Source organism: Rattus norvegicus, chromosome 14 (genome assembly GCF_036323735.1).
Source record: "Rattus norvegicus strain BN/NHsdMcwi chromosome 14, GRCr8, whole genome shotgun sequence".
NCBI classification, from domain to species: domain Eukaryota; kingdom Metazoa; phylum Chordata; class Mammalia; order Rodentia; family Muridae; genus Rattus; species Rattus norvegicus.
In genome coordinates this window covers 82,089,780-82,111,974 of record NC_086032.1, presented here as the reverse complement: position 1 = coordinate 82,111,974, position 22,195 = coordinate 82,089,780, and the positions used below count along the sequence as shown (strand labels likewise).

The window sequence follows — 22,195 nt, the reverse complement described above, 5'->3', positions numbered from 1 at the left end:
ACAGATGAGTAAACAGAGTGCTGCCAATCAAACCCAGATCCTCAGCAAGAGCAAGTGCTCTTAACCCCCGAGCTGACTCTAGCCTCCTAAACACAACCACATAAGGGTAAGAAAGCTCCGGGGTGTGGCTCTGCTGATAGACTCACAGGCAGAGGAGCCAGCCTCTGGGCTACTGAGTCTGACAGGGCCGGGGCTGTAGCGCAAATGGAATGGTTCCTAACGAGCAGGGCAAAGCCCAGGGTTCAATTGCCAGCACTCTAATGAAAGAGAAGTTTTATCTCTAGATGGATCTCCCATTTTCTTACACCTTTATATATGTAGAGAGGAGCAAAACCCAGCAACTTTTAAATTCAGAAAACCTGCAGCTTTAAGAGAGGCACCACTGTGAAGTTACAGCAAACTCTTACCCCCCGACAACATGCTTTAGCCAAAGGCCTGTCTACAGACACAGCCAACTAGGGCACAACAGTGCCCTGCAGACCCAAGAACAGCCCATCTACATCAGTGTCATCCTTTAAAAAGCATGTTTGCATTGTGTGTACACACCCGTGTGTATGCACAAGTGTGAGTACAGCTGGAGGCCAGATGATGACACAGAGTGTTGTTCCTCAGAGCCATCCACCTCCATTTTCTCATTTACTGTCGTCGTCGTAGTCGGCGTCATCACCATCGTCATCACCATCGTCATCACCATCATCACCATCGTCATCACCATCATCATCATCATCACCATCATCATCACCATCATCATCACCATCATCATCATCATCACCATTGTCATCACCATCGTCATCACCATCGTCATCACCATCGTCATCACCATCGTCATCACCATCGTCATCACCATCGTCATCACCATCGTCATCACCATCATCACCATCATCATCACTTTGTGTGTGACTGTGGGGAGGGCATGTGCCTCTGTGCACATGTGGGAGTCAGAGACCAATTTTATGGAATTGGTTCTCTCCTTCCATTTTTATGTGTGTCCTTGGGATCAAGCTCAGGTCTTGGGACTTTTATGGTGAGCATCTTTACGGTCGGAGTCATCTCAGCCAGCCCTCACCTTGTTTAAGAAAGGGTCTCTTGGTGATAAGGACAGGTTGGGCTGGTCAGTGAGAGTCCAGCGATTCTCTAGATTCCGACTGTGCACTGCTTTTGGCTTTTCTGTGAGTGCAGGCGATCAAACTCGGGTCCTCATGCTGGCACAGCAAGCACCTGCTGATGGAGCCATCTCTTCAGCTGCCGAGGCTCCACTTTTCAGTCACTGAAATTTTATTTATTTCCAACAGGAAGCCCCTTTATTAGGAGCTGGAGAGATGGCCAGATGCTGCTCTTAAGAGGACCCACCCAAGCTCATTCTCATGACTCAGATGCTGGCAACTGTAGTTCCCAGGATAGGATCCCAGGCACTCTGCTTCTGTGGACACCTACACATGTGTTGCACACAAACATACATACACATACAATTTTTAAAGTTTTAACAAGTTTTACAGGTAGTTGTGAGCAGCCCAACACAGGTGCTAGGAACTAAACCCAGGTCCTCCGTCCGCTAGAGCAGCAAGTGTAATAACCACTGATCCATCTTTCCATCTCACGAAATCCTGGTAGGTAAGCAGCAACCTCCTGTACACTATTGCAAACTTCTGTTAGGATCTGAGACTCTCGGGGTTAGTACATAGTAATCTGGATGGTATTAAGTTCAACAACCTTAACTATAAATTGACATAAATCATAAGAACTAGGTTCTTGTGAACATACCATGAAAAAATGAGCTTCCATAAAACATAGCATGCCTCAGACAATCAACAGCTATCTCTCTCCTTACTATAACGCTCCTTTCCTTCAAACCCAGTGTGTTCTCCAAAATGTATATGCTATGGCTGAAGGACAGGAACTTTTTCACTTTCTTTTTTTAAGACTTATTCATTTATTATAAATAAGTACACTGTAGCTGTCTTCAGACGCACCAGAAGAGGGCATCAGATCTCTTTACAGATGGTTGTGAGCCACCATGTGGTTGCTGGGAATTGAACTCAGGACCTCTGGGAGAGCAGTCGGTGCTCTTAACCACTGAGCCATCTCTCCAGCCCCCCAATAACTTTTTCTTACATCCTGGAACCAAAACTTTTTACAACATATTCAACCCAGGTCCATATACCATTATGAAAAAGAAAAAGAGCAATCAAAAAAATTAACATTCCACAACCTCCACTCAGCAACAATCGCAGACAACCCTAGCAGTGGCAGAGGGAATTTTCAGTGCTTCCCCATCTGCTTCGCAGCCATCTTTGTTGAAATAAGACCAATCTTTAGTACGTCTTACAGAGTAAATTTCACATGTCCCATCATTTTCAACCTTCCTCCTACAGGAATGGAGTTCAGAACTGAAAACATAGCTTCAGAGTCGAGTTTGGCTCTTGGAGCTGGTGCTTCTGCTGCACCTTTCCCAGGTACTGTTCTCTTAAGGTTAAAGAAAAGAAAGTGCTGGGTGGAGGTGGCACACGCCTGGAATCCCAGCACTCAGGAAAAAGACAAGTGGGTCTCTGAGTTCAAGGCCATCCTGAAAGAGGTCCAGGACAGAGAAACCCTGCCTCCGTCAAAGTAAGTAGCTATTTAACACATCAAAGCAGACCTAGCCATCAGGTTCTCCCAGCATCCCTCAGTCCCTACCTGTTTCAGGGTATGGCTGGCCTCTACCCCAACTCTCTAGCCCAGGGTCTATGCTAGGCTCCCCTTCCCCAAGAGGCTCTTCCTTAATATAATCCAGACATTTTGGTTACCAGCCCCTTTTATACCTTTGGCCTTCTGGCTGCTGCACCTGGCTCCTTCCCCTCCTCCCACCTCTCCCTACATGACACAGCTCAGTCTAGTCATGTCCACTCTGGCCTCTCCCAGATGTGCCTGCCTCTGGCTATGCTCTCTCTCCCTTTTATCCACAACAAACTTCCTCCTTCACCATTCCTGGAGGCAGTAAAGTCCCAGCAACCACCTGGATGCTCCCAGCAATCAGTAACTCCAGTTCCAAGATCTGAAGCCCTCTTCAGCTCTCTACAGGCACCAGGCACATACATGATGCACATACATACACACAGGCAAAATATTCATACACACAAAATTAAAAAAATAAATCTTAAATTATGTGTGTAGGGTTCAGGTTTAAATGGCCTTTTTGTTATCCACTACACAAAAAGCAGAGGAAACTGAGGAAAGCTGAGAGCAGGAGAGGTGATCTTCCTCAGGGAAAGACACCAACTGGTTGTCCAGAGTACATGTGATATTACATGGCCTTAGCAAGTATATTTAGGAATATAAATGTATATTCACATGTGCATGCAGTAACCACATAGAAATAGGTATCATGAATTTGAAAGAGAGAAAAGGGAGATATATGGTAACGTTTAAAGGGAAGAAAGGGAGGGGAGAAATGGAATTAGGGTATAATCTTAAAGAAAAAAAAAATACAGGCTGGAGAGATGGCTCAGTGGTTAAGAGCACTGACTGCTCTTCCAGAGGTCCTGAGTTCAAATCCCAGCAACCACATGGTGGCTCACAACCATCTGTAATGGGATCTGATGCCCTTTTCTGGTGTGTCTGAAGACAGCGACAGTGTACTCATATACTTAAAAGAAATAAATCTTGGGGGTTGAGGATTTAGCTCAGTGGTAGAGCGCTTGCCTAGGAAGTGCAAGGCCCTGGGTTCGGTCCCCAGTTCCAAAAAAAAGAAAAAGAAAAAGAAAAAAAAAAAAAGAAAGAAAGAAATCTTTAAAATAAATAAATAAAAACACATAATTTAAAAAGCTCTTTTTCTTCCAATAATGAAACATTCCTCATCGAATAAACAAAATTATTAGTTAAAAGGTTTTCTGCCTTTTGACACAACTCTAAAGCAAGACAGAATTCCTTTTTGCTGGTTTGCATTTGAGGTCTTTAGTGTGTTCTTATGTTTGTTTGATCCAGAGTGTCATCTATCCAGGTAACATGGCTCTGCTCTATAGCGGAAGTGCATCTGGACCTCTGCGCCATTATTCCTCTACCGAGCCCATTTACCTTCTAAATCACTGAAGGATGCATCTCATGGTTGAAGTATATAAGTTAACTTTCTAAAAGAGCTAGGATTACAGGTATACACTACCATTACCAGCCAGGTTTGGCTTCTTAATTCATCAATTCAAGAATTCTCTATAAGCCAGTGGTAGTGGTGCTGCATGCCTTTGATCCCAGCACTTGGGAGGAAGAGGCAGGCAGATCTCTGAGCTTGAGGCTAGCCTGCTCTACAAAATTAAGTTCTAGTACAGCCAGGGCTACCGCAGAGAAATCCTATCTCAAAACAACAACAACAAAAACCTCAAAGAAAGAAAAAGAAAAAGATTCTCTATGTATGATGACACATGCCTCTAATCCCAGCATCTTTAAGTTCGAGGCCATCCTGGTCCCCATAATGAAGTCCCATAAGTCCTACCTTAGGCAGGACTACATAGAGAAACCTTGTCTCAAAACCAAAACAAAATAAACAAATGAAATTTCTTTACCTAAGGCAAGACATTTCTCTATATGTACAAATATATTTTCATAATTTGTCTGGTGTCTTGCTTTTTTTTCCTTCTTAATTTGTCGGGGTCTTGCTATCTAGCTCTTACTTACCTGATATTCATTATGTAGCCCAGGCTGGTCTTGAACATATGGCACTCTTCCTCCCTAAGCCTCCCAAATAATGGGATGACCACCATGCCTAGTATCATCTGCCTTCTGACTGTGGCAGTCTGTTGGTTTAGTAAGGGTTCTCTTTTAAGGTCATCTGATTTTATAAACCAGAATGCTGTGTAAATGGCGTGTCTCCTTGTCTGAGAAGTCAGCAGTGTTCAGGCTTCCACACACTTTGTGACCTGAGATGACCAGAAACTACTAAACCTCATGCTGTCCAATGAGTTTGAGTCCAGTAGGCTCACTTCCGGTGGACAGCCATCCAAATGCTTGAAGACTCTTCTCAATTCTCCTGAGAGATTTGATCCAGATAAGGCAGTTCGCTAGTCAGACGACGAACACCCCGCCTTTTCACTGTGGCAATTCTATAGATCCAATTCTACGTTCTGTTTACCGTGGTGCTGCAAATGCACCTTCTGCATGCACACCCCCTCCTGCATGCACACCTCCCGCATGCACACCTCCTGCATGCGAGGTGAATCTCTAAGCTAAAACTCTTGAAGTACTTCTCTTGGAATGACGTACAAAGTCAACCTTGGCTACATAAGGAGTTAAAGGACCAGCCTGGGCTACGAGAACAAACTTGTCTCAACAAACAGACAAACCAAGAAGCTGGAAGACAGGGTTGGGGATTTAGCTCAGTGGAAGAGTGCTTGCCTAGCAAGCGCAAGGCCCTGGGTTTGGTCCCCAGCCCCGAAAAAAAGAAAAGAAAAAAAAAGAAGTTGGAAGACACAGAAGAAAATGATGAAATAGTACATAAATTAACAGAGACAGATGAAGTGTGTGGTGTGGTGGTTTAATGAGAATGCCCCAGTGAATGCTTGCTTGTTTCCTAGCAGGTGGAATATTTGGAACAGCTTGGGAGGTGTGACCCCACTAGAGGTACATCACTAGAAGGCAGACTCTGAGGTTTTAAAGGCCACATAATTCCCAGTTATGTCTCCGCCTCTTGCTTGTGGATCAGATAGAAGTTCTTAGCAACTGCTCCAGCCCCAGGCCTGCCTGCCTGCCTGCCTGCCTGCCTGCCTGCCTGCCTGCCTGCCTGCCTGCCTGCCTGCCTGCCGAAGTGTTCCCCATCATGATGACCATGGACTAAGCCTTAGAAACTATCCAACCCCCAGTTAAATGCTTTCTCTTAAAGTTGCCTTGGACACAGTATCTCTTCACGGCAGTAGTAGACTAAAGCAAAGGAATATTTAAACCAATAGCCCGGGACATTCTAACACACTGAATGACAACAAGGACTCAACCTTTCCCAAAGGAGTTAATTTGCAAGAATCCACAAATTCAGCTATTTTTTTCTCCCATCTTTCAATTAATATGATTATTGAAATGCTGAACTCTTTAATTTTTAAGTGTAGCTGGGTATGTTTGTACCTATCTTTAGTCCTAGCACTTGAGATGCAGAAGCAAGTGGGTCTCTGTGAGTTCAAAGCCAGACTAGTCTAGAGTGTTTCAGGTCAGACAAGGCTACACAGTAAGACCCTTGACTCAAAAAAAGAAAAAAAAATGTGTATATGTAAGTGCATGCATATACGGTACACAAGGAGGCCGAAGACAGCATAGGACCTCCTAGAAGCAGAATTACATAAGGTTGTGAAATTTTCCATGTGGTTACAAAGCCAGGCATGGAAGTGCACCCTTGTAGCCCCAATACTCAAGAAGCTGAGACAGGAGGGTTATCTTGCATTAAAGGCCAGTCTGAGCTACAGAATAAAGACCTTGTTTCAAACTGAAACAGAACTAAAATTAAAAAAGGACTGGTTTTCTGACTCATTCTTCAGTTTATTATGAAGATCACCTCTGATGTTCTGAAAGATAAAAATTATCCAGGTATATAGCTCTGTGGTAGACTGCCTGACTAGCATATACAAGGCCTGGGTCTGATACCCATCACTGTGGAGGAAATAAAAAAGTTTCTTGGCCTGAAAAACCCACCTGATGAAGCTACTACATGTAGCATTAGCCTCCCCAAAGATTTCTCCAGGACCTTTCACTCCAGTTTGTCAATTACCAAATGTTACAGCTTGAATTCTCACCATTTTGCATCATTCTGTGTGTGTCTGTGTGGGTGTGCATGTGGGTGTGCCCATGTGTGCGGCTGTGCTGAAGGCTACAGGTGGAAGTCGGGTATGGTCTTCAATAGCATGCCACCTTATTTTTTGATTAGAGTCTCCCACTGATCTTGGAGCTCACAGATTTGGCTCAGCTGGCTAGACAATGTACTCCAGGGATCTGCCCCTCTGTGCTACTAAGGGCTGCTGTGCCTGGCTTTTTAATGTGGGTTTTGGGGATCTGATTTTTAATTAAGCCATCTCCCCAGGCCTGATACATAACTTTCTATCAGCATGTGTAGAAATACCTCCTTGTTTTTAGAGACTCAAAAATTCATACAGTAGTGAGAGTTCACAGTGACCTGTATCAAAAAACATCAAAACCAATGTTTTTGACAATGTTTCAAGACTTAAGTCACATGCTACCTGTCCGCAGCCTGTGACTTACATTAGAGGCACTGCTCTGCAGGCCATCACTCAGACCACTTATCCAAATCAAGATCTCACTTCTTACCTGACTGGGGCAGATCTTTTCCTTAGTAGTTGTGGAATGTTGGCACGGGTCTTCCTTTGCTCCCTCACATGGGCCTCTGAAAACTTGCGCCTGGTCTCCTTGATCTCTGAAGACCTTTGGCTCCATGCTTTTGGGTCTCTCTTCCCTATCCAAGACCTCATAAGCCATAGGACCTCTTGTAGGGTCCACTAGTCCACACCACCCAGTCTTGCCCCCATAATCCACGGTTTCAGAGCTTTCTTCACAACAACCTTCTGCATGAGTCCTCTGCAAGCCCTGGGGTGATGCCCTGCCATGACTTATGGGAGAGCTTGAGGCTCCAGGCTTTAGATCTGGAGTCATACTCGGCTCCTGCTCAGCATGAAGCTCTTTGGAGACACTTACTGAGAGTCCAGAGTACAACTCCTGTACCACAGCAGACATGGAGGAACCAAGTGGAACTGGCTGAGTCTCTACTCCAGATGACAGCATTAGGGCAGATGCAGATTATGGAGTCAAGTCTTTTGCATCAATGGTTTACCCTGACACAAATCAAAGGAAGGGATATAAGTTTAAAACCTTGACATGGTAAAAGAAACCATTTCCATTAACATCAGTTAAAATATGGAAAATAGCCGGGCAATGGTGGCACATGCCTTTAATCCTAGCACTCAGGAGGCAGGGGCAGAGGCAGAGGCAGGTGAATCTCTGTGAGCCTGGTCTACAGAGCCAGCCTGGTCTACAAAGCAAGTCCAGGACAGCCAAGGCTACACAAAGAAACCCTGTCTCAAAACATAAAATAACGGGGCTGGAGAGGTGGCTCAGTGGTTAAGAGCACTGACTGCTCTTCCAGAGGTCCTGAGTTCAATTCCCAGCAACCACATGGTGGCTCACAACCATCTGTAATGAGATGTAGTGCCCTCTTCTGGTGTATCTGAAGACAGCTACAGTGTACTTATAAAAAAATAAAAAAATATTTAAAAAAACACACACAAAAAAACAGCACAACAACAAAAAATTATGAACAACATACTCAACTTCAAATGCCAGCATTACTGGACATCAAAATGTCTACTGTATAGGTAGAAAAATACATATCTAATCTTCAGTAGGTACTGCCCTGTGAGTAGCCTCAGTTTGAACGTTAGGCAGAGCATTTACTCAGGGTGTATAAACCCTGACTGAGTTCAATCCCCAACACTACCACGATACCACTGGGTACTGTGGCTCATAGCTGCAATCCTATTATTCAGGAGGCTGAGGCAGGAGTGACACAAATTCAAGAAGAGCCTCAGCTACAAAGTGAGTTCAAGGCTATCCTTAGCTAAAACTGAGCTCCTACCTCAAGAAAATGGGAAAGGGGGGCTAGGAAAATGCCTAAGTGGTTAAAGGGGTATATGCTGTTTTTGCAGAGGACACCAATCTGGCTCCCACATAAGTCGAGTACCCAAGTGTGACAGTTCAAAACCTCCTATACCTCAAGCTCCAGGGGTATCTGACGCCTATAGCGTCTTTAGGAGGCTACAGTCATCTGCATAGATACCATAAATACACAGTACCTAACTGCTAGGCCTAATGGCATACGCCTTTAATCTCAGGAGGCAGAGGCGGGCAGATCTCTGAATATGATACCAGCCTGGAATATATAGTGATTTCCAGGCTAGAAAGGGCTCCATAGAGTGATCTTATCTTGAAAACAAGAAATCTTAAAAATTGATAAGACATAGATATGTACTCAAAAACAGATTTGACATCAACTAGAAAATAAAGGCGCGGGGTTGGAGATTTAGCTCAGTGGTAGAGCGCTTGCCTAGCAAGCGCAAGGCCCTGGGTTCAGTCCCCAGCTCCGAAAAAAAAAAAAAAGATTAAGAAAAAAAAAAAAAAGAAAAGAAAAGAAAGGCACTTTTCTACCTAGTTTCAAAACATGAACCTTAAAACCTGTTCACTGCTATATCCCAGAATAGGTACTTGACATGGAGTAAATACTCAGGTTTTTTTTGTTGTTGTTTTTGTTTTTTAATATGTGTGTATTGGTGTGTGCACATGGAGGGCACGGGACAATTTTTAGTGTTGTCTCAGGAATGCTATCTGCCTCCTTTGAGGCCGAGTCTCTCATTAGTCTATAGCTTATCAATTAGGCTAGAAAGGACGGCCAGCAAAGTCCCTGGAGCTATATCTCTGCCTGTCCTGGGCAGGGATGATACTGGCTTGTTTCTGTTTTCTCATTTGACACAGGGTTTATGTAGCTCTGGCTGTCCTGAAACACATTACATAGACCAGGCTAGCCTGGAACTCGGAGATCCACCTGACTCTGCTTCCTAAGTGCTGGGACTAAAAGCACGCACAGTCACTCGGAATACTGACATTTTTAATATATTTACCTTTCTTCTCTGAAGGAAGATACTGGAAAATGCAATTCCATTCCTTTACATACTTGAGATCTGTCTACCCAGACAAGCACAAGTTCCTAACTAACCCAGCTCCTTTAGCTGCTTCTTAAGATTCTCCAAGAGTTTTTATGGGCAGTGTGCGCTCAATTCACAGAAGAACCCCATGAACTAAGCAGAGCCACTATCACTTCCCATTACAGATCTTAATACCGTACCTGAGAAGGTGGAAAGTGGCAAGCCTAATATAATATTCTACAGAAAACGCAAGCTCTCCAGAGGATGCCACTGTGTTGGTAGTTAAATTCCTTGTACTAAATGCTAGAAACAGGATACTTGCTGAAATATTTCATCTAAGTATTTTGTAGTACTAGAGGGATGAACATATAGCTCATTGGTAGAGCCTAGCATTCCCATGATGCCTTAGGTTCACTGGGAAGGGAGACACACACTACATATGATGATTCTTAAAGCTTCTCCCACCCTAGACAAGAGAAGAGAAATATTTTTGTTTGGTTATCTGTTTTGCCTGAGACAGGGTTTCTCTGTGCAGCTTTAGCTGGCCAGGAACTCAGTTGTAGACCAGGGTGGCCTCAAATTCACAGAGATCCACCTGCCTCTGCCTCCCAAGTGTTGGACTAAAGGCATTAGCCACCATCACAGGCTGAAAAGAGAAATTTTTTAAGAAATTGCCACAATTTAAAGACTATAGACATCAGACTGCTGCCTAGTTCAATAGCCTGGACTGATCCAAAACTAGAGGGACTATGCATGTAGTACCTTGTGAATGCTGGGTTTGCAGGTATCAACTACCACACCTGCTTTAGGCTAAACATTTTTAGTGAAAAGTTAAAAGGCAGTGGTGTTGCATGCTTTAATCCCAGAACTCAGGAGGCAGAGGCAGGTAGAGCTCTGAGTTTGAGGCCAGCCTGATCTACAGAACAAAGTATAGGAGAGCCAAAGCTACACAGTAAAGCCTTGTCTTGGAAAACAAAAAACAAAAAGGTTTTCCAAAACTCTTGGGCCAGGGGACTAGAGCTATGGTTCAGCAGTTCAGAACACTTGCTGCTCTCCCAAAGGGCCTGGGTTCAGTTCCCAGCACCTGCAAAGCTGGCTCACGATCATCCAGAACAAACACCATTTACAAGAGACACAACACTCTCTCTGGATTTCACTGGCACTGAACAAATGTGGTATAAGACAGCCACTTACACACACACAAGTGAAACACTTGGGTAAAGGTAAAGGCCAAGTTTAAGAAATGCTTACTTTCAAATTGGTACGATGGCACACACCCTTAGCCTCAACACTTGGGAGACAAAGGAATGCAGAACCCAGCTTATGATTTTGAGACCAGCCTGGTCTACATAGCAAATTCTAGACCAGTCAGAGCTGGATAGCAAGACCCTGTCTCAAAAACTAAAACAAAATTGCCTAAATTGAGGGCTGGAGAGATGGCTCTGGTTGTGAGCACTTGCTGCTCTTGCAGAGACCCTGGATTCCAGCACTGTATCAGATTGCTCACACCCATCTATAGTCCAACTCCAGGCTATCTGGTACCCGCTGGCCTCTGAGAGCACCAGCATGCTTGTGTACGCATAAACCTGGGCAGGCAGGCATGCAGGCAGTGAGCACACGCACATGCACACATACCAGCTCTTATACAAGGAGTAAGAAAGAACTGCTAAGCTCACAGTTGTAATCCTAGCACTTGGGAAGCTGAAGCTAAGTGAACCTAGGATTCAAGACTAGCCTGGACTAGTTAGGGAGACCTGATTTCAAAAACAATGCAACAAAAGAAAAGAGGAGGAGAAAGAGGAAGAAGAGGAGGAGGAGGAGAAGGCAGAGGAGGAAGAGGAGGAGGAGGAGTAGTTGGTGGAGAAAACCTAAATTACCCAAGAGAGATCCACTGGATCTCATGGTGAAAGCAGAGATTCTCCACAAGGGGCTGGAGCAGTGGGTCAGCATCTAAGAGCACTCAGTGCTCTCGCACAGTATCTAGGTTCAGTTCCCAGCACCACCAATGTATGAGAACAACAGTCACATATAACTCCAGTTTCAAGAGATTTGAGGCTGTCTTCAGGCTGCTGCAGTCCCCTTCATACAAATGATACACATACATATACTTTGCATATACACATAACTAAGAAGAATTATCTTTAAATAAGACAGTGTTGGGCTGGAGAGATGGCTCAGTGGTTAAGAACACCCGACTGTTCTTCTAGAGGTCATGAGTTCAATTCCCAGCAACCACATGGTGGCTCACAACCATCTGTAAAGAGATCCGATGCCCTCTTCTGGTGTATCTGAAGACAGCTACAGTGTACTTATATATAATAAATAAAATAAAATCTTTAAAAAAAAAAAAAAAAGACAGTGTTGAGACTACTTTATCCCTTTTAGAATTAAAATCTTCCGTTCTCCTCTAGCTACTGGTTATTTCTGAAGGCACTTCAGATTTTAGGCCATTTATGTGGGAGTCAACAGAAAATAATTGGAATTGCTATTTGATGCCAAAAAGTAGGAAATACTCAATTCTAACTTCGTTTGGATTCCTTTTCCTAGTTATTACAATGGACACAAGTGCAGGAAAAGATACGTAATGATAGATCACAGAGATGGCTATGAGTTAAACTGCTTGCCTTTCAAGACTGTTGACCTCAAGTCAATTCCAGAGACTCACGAGGTGAAGGAGACCAGGCACCAAAAGCTGCCCCGACCTCTACATCCCCACAACTGTGAACGTGGGCTCAGCCACATACATCACAGGCACACAAATATCAATGAGAGATCCTGTCAAACACAAGTCTACCTCCCTGTGGGAATGAGCACACCTTTCACTGCAGCACTTGAGCAAGGACTGTGAACTCAGGGCCAACCTGGGGTACACGGGCACTCTAACCAAAACTGAGTTTATGGAAGCACAAACTTCTTGGGTCTCTGCCACTACCTGCCCTTTATCCACGGCCCACTAGGGGAATGTGGGTGTTCTCAAACGTCACCTTTCCTTGAAGCCTCTCTGCTGAGTAAAACCCAAATGTGTCCCCTTATGCTGGGGCAGTAGCTCAGTGAAAGTGTGTGCCTAACGGGAAAGATCCACAACCCCCAGTCCATAGTGTACATCCCTCTTCCACAGGACCAGAGTTAGGGTCCCGGCAACCACACTGAGCACATCATCCCCTGTAACTCCAGCTCCAGAGGACGCAATTCCTCTGGCCCCTGAGGGAACCATGGATATATGCACAGATACACACATGAGCAGAGGCAGGCTGATGAAGAGTAACGCTCCGTTACAGAGTTCCAGACCAGCCTGTGTCATATGAGAACTGGCCTTAAACCCCCCTAAAGAAGCAGGCATTCACAGTGTTGCCTGGGTGATAAGCTCACCAGTAACATTTGTATGCTGTACTTTAGTGATCATGGTGCCTCAGCTGTTATCTCAGGGGAAAGCACTAGTTTCGAAGGTAAAAGGCCCTGTGTTGCAGCACCAGCAACACGAAAAACAAGCAAACTAACAACAACAAATACTAAGTGTTATATTACATGCTTTTGTTTTTTTTTAACCAAGATCTAAATGCAGAAAGCTGGTGAATAAACAGCTAGCAAATTCATTTAAAAAAACCTGGTAAGATTAGCCTTTTAATTCACCAGTCTGCTCATTGCCAGCCTCTTTTCTAACTATCGATGTTTTCGAATTAAATTCTTAATAACTGTGTAGTAAAAAGAAAGAACAAGTAACGTGTTTATAAAATACAGACAGGGGGCTGGAGAGATGGCTTAGTGGTTAAGAGCACTGACTGCTCTTCCAGAGGTTCTGAGTTCAAATCCCAGCAACCACATGGTGGCTCACAGCCATCTGTAATGAGATCTGATGCCCTCTTCTGGTGTGTCTGAAGACAGCTACAGTGTACGTGTATATAATAAATAAATCTTTTTTTTTTTTTTTTGGTTCTTTTTTTCGGAGCTGGGGACCGAACCCAGGGCCTTGTGCTTCCTAGGTAAGCGCTCTACCACTGAGCTAAATCCCCAGCCCCTAAATAAATCTTTAAAAAAAATAAAAATAGGGTTGGGGATTTAGCTCAGTGGTAGAGCGCTTGCCTAGCAAGCACAAGGCCCTGGGTTCGGTCCTCAGCTCCGGAAAAAAATAAATAAATAAATAAATAAATAAATAAATAAAATAAAAATAAAAAAAATAAAATTCAGACAGGGATTTATTTACAACTTAAGCCTTCTCAATGCTTCTAACAAGCTACTGGGGAAGAATATCAAGTCCTTACCTAGTTTAAGGTTTAATTGAAAATTAACCCATTGACCTAAAAATGATTCTCACCTGGCTGGAGAGACGGCTCTCCCAGAGGATCTGGGTTCCGTTCCCAGCACCCACATGGAGGCTCACAACTGTCTACAACTCCTGCTCCAGAGGATCTAATGCCCTCTTCTGGCCTCTCTAGGCACCAGGCACACATACGGTGCACACACATATATGGAGTGAAACACTCAAATACTTAACATATAAAGTTACACACACACACACACACACACACACACACACCCCGTGTGTCCCAGCACTCAGGAGGCAGAGAGATAGGTAGATCTCTGTAACTTCAAGGCTAGCTTGGTCTACAGAGTAAGTTCCAAAACAACCACGGCTACAAAGAGAAATCCTGTCTCGAAAAATACAATTTTTAAAAATCAATGTTAAATTACTCTGGCCAATGTGTACAAGTAAGTATTATATTCTTTAGGGAATGGATTTATTTCAGATGTTATAAAATGAGTGACATTTGTACAAAATATGAAGTAAAATTACTCTACTCAAAGATGACGTCCATAAAACAAGCCTACCATGCCAATTCCAGGGAAACACAAATTTCTAAGTCAGCTGGAGCCACACAGTACAACAACGGGCTATACAGGGAGACCCTGTCTCAAAACAAAACATTTTTTTTTTTAAAAAAAAAAAAAAGGGAGGGTGAAGAAAAGAAGGAGGAAGAGATAATATTTTTGAGCTGAGACCAACAGGTGACCTCTCACCTGTGTCAAATGCAAAGCTCTGTAGGGAGTAGTTCGATCTTTCTGTGTCCAGAGCAAAAGCCAATGTCCCTCCCCACTCTGACTCCACTCTCTAGCTGCAGGGTCTGGAAATGTCTTCCATTTAAATGAACTTTCGCAGGCTTGTTCTTTCCGTGAGAAATGACCAAGCTAAAATAATCCCATGAAAAGCCCAGGATGGAAAGACCAACCTCCCTCTTTCCTTTTGTTGCTGTACACACTGCAGACAGGTGTCAACAGAGGTACAGGGCCTACAGTAATGACTTCAGTAGGTGCTTAGGGACATTTAAGGCAATTTAGGAATACTGCACATTACAAAAGAGACACAAAGCTCTTCTTCAGCGTGCCTTCAGGTCATTGGAAGTGTGAACTCAGAAACATGACAAAAGCCAGCAGAGGCGGAACATCACAACTCCATTGTCTTTAGAGTGTTTTTTACCACGTCCAAATCTTACAGCACCAACATGTCTAATTATTCAATGATTCCCCAAGTAAAACTTGACAGCAATAAAGCAAAAAAAAGGGGGGGAAGGGGGGCAAAGAAAGCAGATAGAAAACCTCCATGCCCCAATAACCCCTTCTCTTGAACTGGAATGTACAGACGCTGTTAACAACAGTGGCACTGCCATGCTTGTGTCAAGGAACGATACTCACAAGAATGATCAGGCCCTGAGAAGTTCCCAGCACTCCTTTCACCTTGAGAAAAGGGCTTTCTTTTCCAAAGGTTCAGATTCTGCAGCCAGTCCCTCCATAAGGGACATTCAGACACTGTAGCCAATTCTTCCATGAGGGAATTTGGAGAAGAGGCCTCTTCTTGAGGGACAGAAAAAGAAGAATCTTTTAATAACATCTCCCTAAACCAGGAGTGGTGGCTCACACCAGTGATCCCAACACTCAGGGAGAGGCTGAGGCAAGAGGGCTGCGGAGGACACCCTGGGATACACAGTGTCAGGCCAGCTAGGGCTACATAGCTAAACCCTGTCTCAAAAGAACAACAAACCACTCATCAAGATCTCAACACAAACTGAAAGAGAGACCAGGAAGAACATCATTACCCCTAAGGAACCCAGTTCTGCACGGAATCTCTGAGGCATCAAGGCTGTTTCCCTTTCCCTTTTTGTTAACATGCAGCAAAAGCAACCCATCCTCCAACAGAGGGTTAAACTGAAAATGCTCTTGATGTCTGCTGACAAAAGGCACCATGTATGAAAGACTTTCATGTGCTTATCCAAGGGGAAGGGAAAAGAAGCCATCTGCAGTGCTTTACATCCTGGAGAAGGGCAGTCTTTTACTTCGGAGAGCTGGAGGCTAGAGAGGATGTGTAGATAAAGGGAAGCTGTTTTTAATTGCCAACAAAAGCAAGTGAAGGGAGAGGGGATCTAGACAGATTTGGTGCACAAAGAAAGGCTGGCTTCTGGCACTGAGTTTTCCCTCCCTCTTAAAGACTCTTAATGGAGAGACGGATGCAGGAAGATCAGAGGCTTGGCTACATAGCAAATTTGAGGCCAGCCTGGGCTACATGAGAGCTTGTCTCAAAACAAAACAAAAAGTGGCACATGGTGGTGCATGCCTGAACTAGTAGTGTCCTATAAGGTAAGACAAGATTATCAGGGGTCAGGGGCTAGAGGCCAGCCTGGGCTACCTACTGAGTTTGAGCCTGAACTGTAAAGAGACCACTCATATCAAAATAAATAGATTAAATAAAGTGCTAATCTGTTTCCAAAAATTAATAATTTTTTTCCTGATTTTCACTAAGGCTCTCTGTTGTTAACTTGGAGAGTAGAGTACAGTAGGATCCAAAATGAGAGGACGTGTCCTTTACCTCCAGACTAGGAAAAGCCTTTCTGTTGGAAAGAATGGTTTGAACTTTTGTGATGAAGGATAGATTCCTGCAGACACTGGCTTCTGATGGAGGACATGACTTTTCTTTCTTAACGTATCAATAGTAACAATTGACCAAAAGTTCACTGTGCACCAAACATTTTCCACAAAACTTCCCTTGAGCCTTCATGACAATTCAGAGAAAAAAAGTACCCAGGTTACAGATGGGCTGCAACTGACAGAGGATGAGTCAAGGTCATAAAGATGTTAAGTGGGAGATACAAACTTGGAAATATCACACTCCAGAAGAGGAGGAGCAGCTCAATGAATCCTAAAAGACCTAATAAAAACACGAAAAGCAAAGCACCCTTGGTGGACACGGTTGGGGGAAGGGGAGAAAAGCTAACTTACGATATCATAAATTCAGGGCCTCCCTCTATCTTGGGGTGAAAGTGAAAAATAAAGAAGACAGATCTGTTTCTTGCAGAAAAGATACCTCTGTCACTTTTAGGAAAGTTGAGACTCTCCTTCACTTGGAAGGCGCTGACCAAAGTGAGGGTCGTTTAGGGGTTACCCATTAAAACGCTCCTTTGGATAAAGAATTCCCTTCAGCACCATAAACCGGTCTCCCTTCTCTGACAAATCGACCAGAGCCGACGGAGGTGTATACCAACTAGGGGCGTCGTCCTCTCCAAGGAGAGAAGTTGGGGGTCCCCTGCAGATGGAGGTTGAATGGGAGCCTCCTTCCCCTGGAACCAGGACTCTGAGAAGCTGTTTTCTCTCAGCGACGTGGAGCCTGATCTCCTGGATGTCTGTGGTTGTTTGTCACTTACAACGCTGTTTCGGTGCCCTTCGGCTCCCTGAAAGGATGGGGGCCCGGACCCCCTTTAGTCAGCACCATCCGGCGGAGGACCCCCAGGCCGTCGTGGGGCTGCCCAGGCCTCTTACCCTGCGGCCTCCTCCTCGGACCGTGCTCATCCCGCCACCTTGGCCTCGGCTGCCTCCGTCCCCGCAGTCCCCGCCGCCGCCAACTCTACCAGATCTTCTGGAGCCGAGGCCCGAGGGCGCTCCAGCCTCCACCGCTCCTACAGTGCTCTCCCCCCCTCCCCTCCGCACTTCCTCATCCGGGGCCAAAGCCAGCCATGCGGACGGACCTTGATCCCGCCCCCGCACGGCGCGCGCGCAATCCGGAGGGCGGCTCTTCCCAGCTGGTACCTCCACCCTCTGCTAGCTCCCGACGCACTCAGCCCCGCCCCCGCCGCGCTGACTCTTAAAGAGAAACGTACCCTTGGGCCCAGTTCCTGTCTCTAACTGTTACCAGCACTATGGTCCTATCTATTTCTGTTGAGGTGGACAGATGCCACTCCAGGGGCCTTCTGCTTCCATCCTGGCAGATCGTGGGGCTTTTTAATAACTGCAGTCAAAGGTTTAGGTCACACCATTCTCCTACTGCTTCTTATCACACTGGCCACTAAATCCAAACGTTAACCCAGGAATGTAGTTGGTTACACTTTGATTTTATTTCATTGCTTCTTTAGCATTGAAAGTACCGCATTTTATCTCTTTAGTGGCCGTTTCTTTCCATCTCTTTTCTTCAGGACTATATTCATAGCACCTAAGGAAGTGTCTGAAAGAAATTAGAAGGGAGCTGGGCACGCCTTAATTTCAGCCCTTGGGAAGCAGAGGCGGGAGGATCTCTCAGTTCAAGACCAGCCTTGTCTACAGAACAAGTTCTTGTACAGCCAGGACTACACTGAGAAACCCTGTCTCAAAAGGAGACAGACAGAGACACAGAGAGACAGACACACAGAGAAACAGAGAGAGAGAGAGAGAGAGAGAGAGAGAGAGAGAGAGATTAGAAAAGGGGTTGGGGGGTATATATGTCCATAGACTATAATCAACTTTCCCCAAATCACACAGACATGATTTAGAAATAAACACCTCTAGTTTCCTGAAGTTCATTAGTCTGGCAAAAGGTGGAGGCTTTTCTCTTGGCAATTACCTTTTCTCTGGTTAGGATCTGCAAAGGAAGCCTAGGCTAGTCTGCACATTCCTTTAACCCCAGCAGAGGCAGGAGACTCTCTATGAATTTAAGGCCAGCCTTATCCACACAGGATTTGACTTAAGACAGGATCTCACTTTTTAACTTGGGCAAGTCTGAAGCTTGCTATGTGGGCCATGCTGACCTCTAACTCTTGACCTTCCTGGATCAACCATTTAGATAAAGGGAAAACTAACTCTCTCTCTCTCTCTCTCTCTCTCTCTCTCTCTCTCTCTCTCCACCTCCAGCCCCCTGTAGACAAAGCTGGTCTCACCCTCAGAGATCTGCCTGCCCCTGCCTCCCAAGTGCTGGGATTAGAAATGTTTGCCACCACCCAGCTCTTTTTTTTTTTTTTTTAAAACAATCTCTCACTCAGACTGGCCTCAAACTCTTCCAGCAATGGGATTATATACACCACCATGGGGACTTTTGCTTATCATGCTATGGGAGGCCCTTTGACCCATTCCCAAATCCTCTACTGTTTTACAGTGCTTTTGCTTTCAAAACAAAACCCAAACATTTATACATTTTCAGAAAAATACTGGAAACCTGTGAAAGCTGGGGGAAACCTAAAAAAGGAGCTGTGAGTAACTGGAGGCAGAGATGCCATTTAGATTTAGTGGTCGTTGTGATTAGAAGACTCGTGTCAGTCTAGTTATAAAATACCCACAGAATGAAGAGGAGGCTGGTAGAGCGGCGCAGGTCAAACGTGGGGCTGAAGTTGCATGTAGACAGAGAGCTTGCCCAGTATGTGTGAGGGCTGGGTCTCATCCCCAGAGCTAGCTGTCAGAGCAAGAAAGAGAGAAACAAGAGGCAAGTGCACTGGGCATGGTGGTTTATTCCTACAACCCCAGAACTTGGAGGGAAGCTGAGGCAGGAGGAGTGTCATGAATTCAATGCATGTTGGAATTGTAACTCACCAACATCTTTCTTCTTAAAGAGAAAGACGTCCCAACAAATAGGGGATTGGGGTACTGTAGGTTTAACATAATCGATTGGCCTGGGTAAGGTTGGAGTCTTTTCTCTTTTCTGACTTTTTCCTCAGCTTTTCACTTCCACCTGTGAAGTACCCTAGGTCTACTATCTAGTAGTGACACAAGTACAGGAAGATGTCTGCAAAGTCACATCAACTTTTTATTTATCTAGGTGTGTGTGTGCATGGTGTGTGAACATGATCAGGTATACATCACTGGGCTTCCATCCCTCAGAGCATGTGTGTAGATCAGAGAACTACACTTCGAATTTGAGGCAAGGTCTCTAGTTCCTGCTGCACTGAGTTCTGCAGACTAGCTGGTAGCCTTAAGCTTTGGAAGAGGGGGTGGGGCTACAGGTTCATGTCACTGCGCCATATCACAAGGCTTCCTGTGATCAAAGTCTCAGATTCTGGGGCTACCCATTCCACTGTTTCCCCTGCTGGTTAGCTTACTTTAAATTAAAAATTTAAAGCAGCATTAAGACTACAGCTATAGGGGTTGGGGATTTAGCTCAGCGGTAGAGCGCTTGCCTAGCAAGCGCAAGGCCCTGGGTTCGGTCCTCAACTCCAAAAAAGAAAAAAAAGAAAAAAAAAAAAAAAAAAAAAAAAAAGACTGCAGCTATTGTCACTGATTACTGGAGGAACTTAGAGACCTGGGTTTGTTTCAGTGGTAGAGTTTGATTAGTGTACACTGGTTTAGTTTTCAATCCCCATTTCTGGGGAAGAGCATTGCCGCCCCTCGATTCAATCATCAGAAATGAATATTAACAACAACGAAAGGATCATAGAAGTCTAGAAATATCTTAGGGTTTGGGTTGGTAGAGGCCTGCACGCTGGACACTTCCGAGTAGGGGCTTTTCCGTTGTAAGTTTATAACCCCACCAACACACACACACACACACACACACACACACACACACACACACACACACACACACACACACACACACTTTTTGATTTCTGAGGGCGGCGGGCAGCTTAATGGAGCCGGAAAAGCAGAAGGGCAAGTCGGACTTTAGGCAGGACTGTGTTTCTTGGTGCACACACCAAAATGGAGCGGGGGAGCACAATCTCAACCATGTGGATCAATGAGCCATAAGTCCCACGCTATGCATGAGGACGCCTCATACCATTAGAGAACGTCTCACTCAATGTAGGAAGATGAGAGAATACCTCAGGAAGCAGAAGACTGAGACCTTTATATCGGTATAAATTACGACCACTCCCCTTTATATGTTCATTCCCGTATTCACTTTTCTGGCCGCAAGGGACCCTGGGAGGTGTAGTCTTTCAGCAGGAAACTCTCATTCTAAACTCCTAGGCAGCGCTGTTTTCCTGCTGAGGAGGGTCTTTGTCAGAGGGGTAATTATGGGTCCATTGAAGAAGAGGATCCTCTGGTCAGTTAGCAGGAGGAGAGTTTTAACTTGATTAGCTGTAATGGATCATGCTGTTGGGGACAGTTATGGGTCCTTGGAAGAGGTGGTACTCTGGTGACTTAGCAGCAGAGTTTAACTTGATCAGCTGTGATGGAACATGTGATGGATAATGCAATTTTCACCCTGTATTCTCGAAGAGGCTTTTGAAAAAATTGTTGTTAAAAGGCAGTTGATTTGATTACAGAGTAAAACTGAGAAATTTCTCTGGAAGGTCAAGGGAGAGAGAAAGCCAAGGCACAAGAGACAAAGTGGGTCAGTGGGAGGCTAAGTGGGCATGAAGTTGACTCAGGACCATCATTGGTCCATTGTCAGGACTGCTGCACCAAAACAAACTAGCAAACTTTGCAGGGAGCTACAGAGCATCAAGGGAAGGGAACAGGAGAAAATAGAAGACAAATCTGAAGAATTGTATTTGGCCCGGAATAAAAGGGATGAGGTTTCCTTTCAGCCAGTTTCTCCTCAGCATGCAAAATGTCTTTTTCAGATATGTCAGGAACAAATGGATCAAATGGAGTCGTTGTAGGGTGAAAGCCAGCCATTGGGATACCTTACAGGGAACATTTCGCTTGTGAGTAGGGTGAAATTGAGTTAGTAAAACAGGTAAAATGAATATGTATTACTACAATAAAAATTAATGAAGTAGTCAAGAGGAGGATCCAGAGTGGAAGAGAAACAGAAGGAACTTTTGCTGGGTCCCTGTGGTTTTAGACTCCATTTCAATCCAATTAAGATTTAGTAGTGTGTAGGGGGCTAGAGAGATGACTCAGTGGTTAAGAGCACTGACTGCTCTTCCAGAGGTCCTGAGTTCAGATCCCTGTAACCCCAGTCATCTGTAATGGGATCCAATGCCTTTTTCTGGTGTGGCTGAAGACAGTTACAGCGTACTCATACATAATAAATAATTCTTTAATAAAAAACTTTGCCTCTCTCTTTAATTCTTCTCTCAACATATTACATCTGAACCACAGTTTCCCCTCCCTCCTCTCCTCCCAGTCCCTCCCTCCACCTCCCTTCTCCCCCAGTTCAACTTTCTCCTTCATTTCCCCTTCAGAAAAGGGCAGGTCTTCCAGAGATATCAACCAAACAAGACATATCAAGTTGCAAAAGACTAGACACATACCCTCATTTTAAGGCTGGTTAAAGCAACCCAGTAGGAGGAAAAGGGCCCCAAAAGCAAGTAAAAAACTGAAAGACAGCTCCTGCTCCCATTGTTAGAAGTCCCACAAAAACACCC

At 44.7% G+C, this 22,195-nt stretch overlaps 1 protein-coding gene across 9 annotated transcripts in view; it reads right to left on the bottom strand.

Moving 5' to 3' along the window:
• Positions 1 to 17,615, bottom strand: part of Prr14l (proline rich 14-like) — a 66,626-nt gene extending 49,011 nt beyond the window's left edge. For 3 of the 9 annotated variants that reach the window (XM_223586.10, XM_039092536.2, XM_039092537.2), the window contains exons 1-2: positions 17,460 to 17,615; positions 7,273 to 7,793 (exon numbers count right to left, since the gene is read on the bottom strand). In XM_223586.10, the coding sequence (XP_223586.5) occupies positions 7,273 to 7,743 (471 nt within the window). In that variant the 5' untranslated portion in view covers positions 7,744 to 7,793; positions 17,460 to 17,615. Of the gene's footprint in view, positions 1 to 7,272; positions 7,795 to 15,344; positions 15,504 to 17,459 lie in introns of those variants that run through there. The other 6 variants (XM_063273843.1, XM_039092539.2, XM_006251416.5 and 3 more) reach the window with 5 other exon arrangements.
• Positions 17,616 to 22,195: the final 4,580 nt, after the last annotated feature.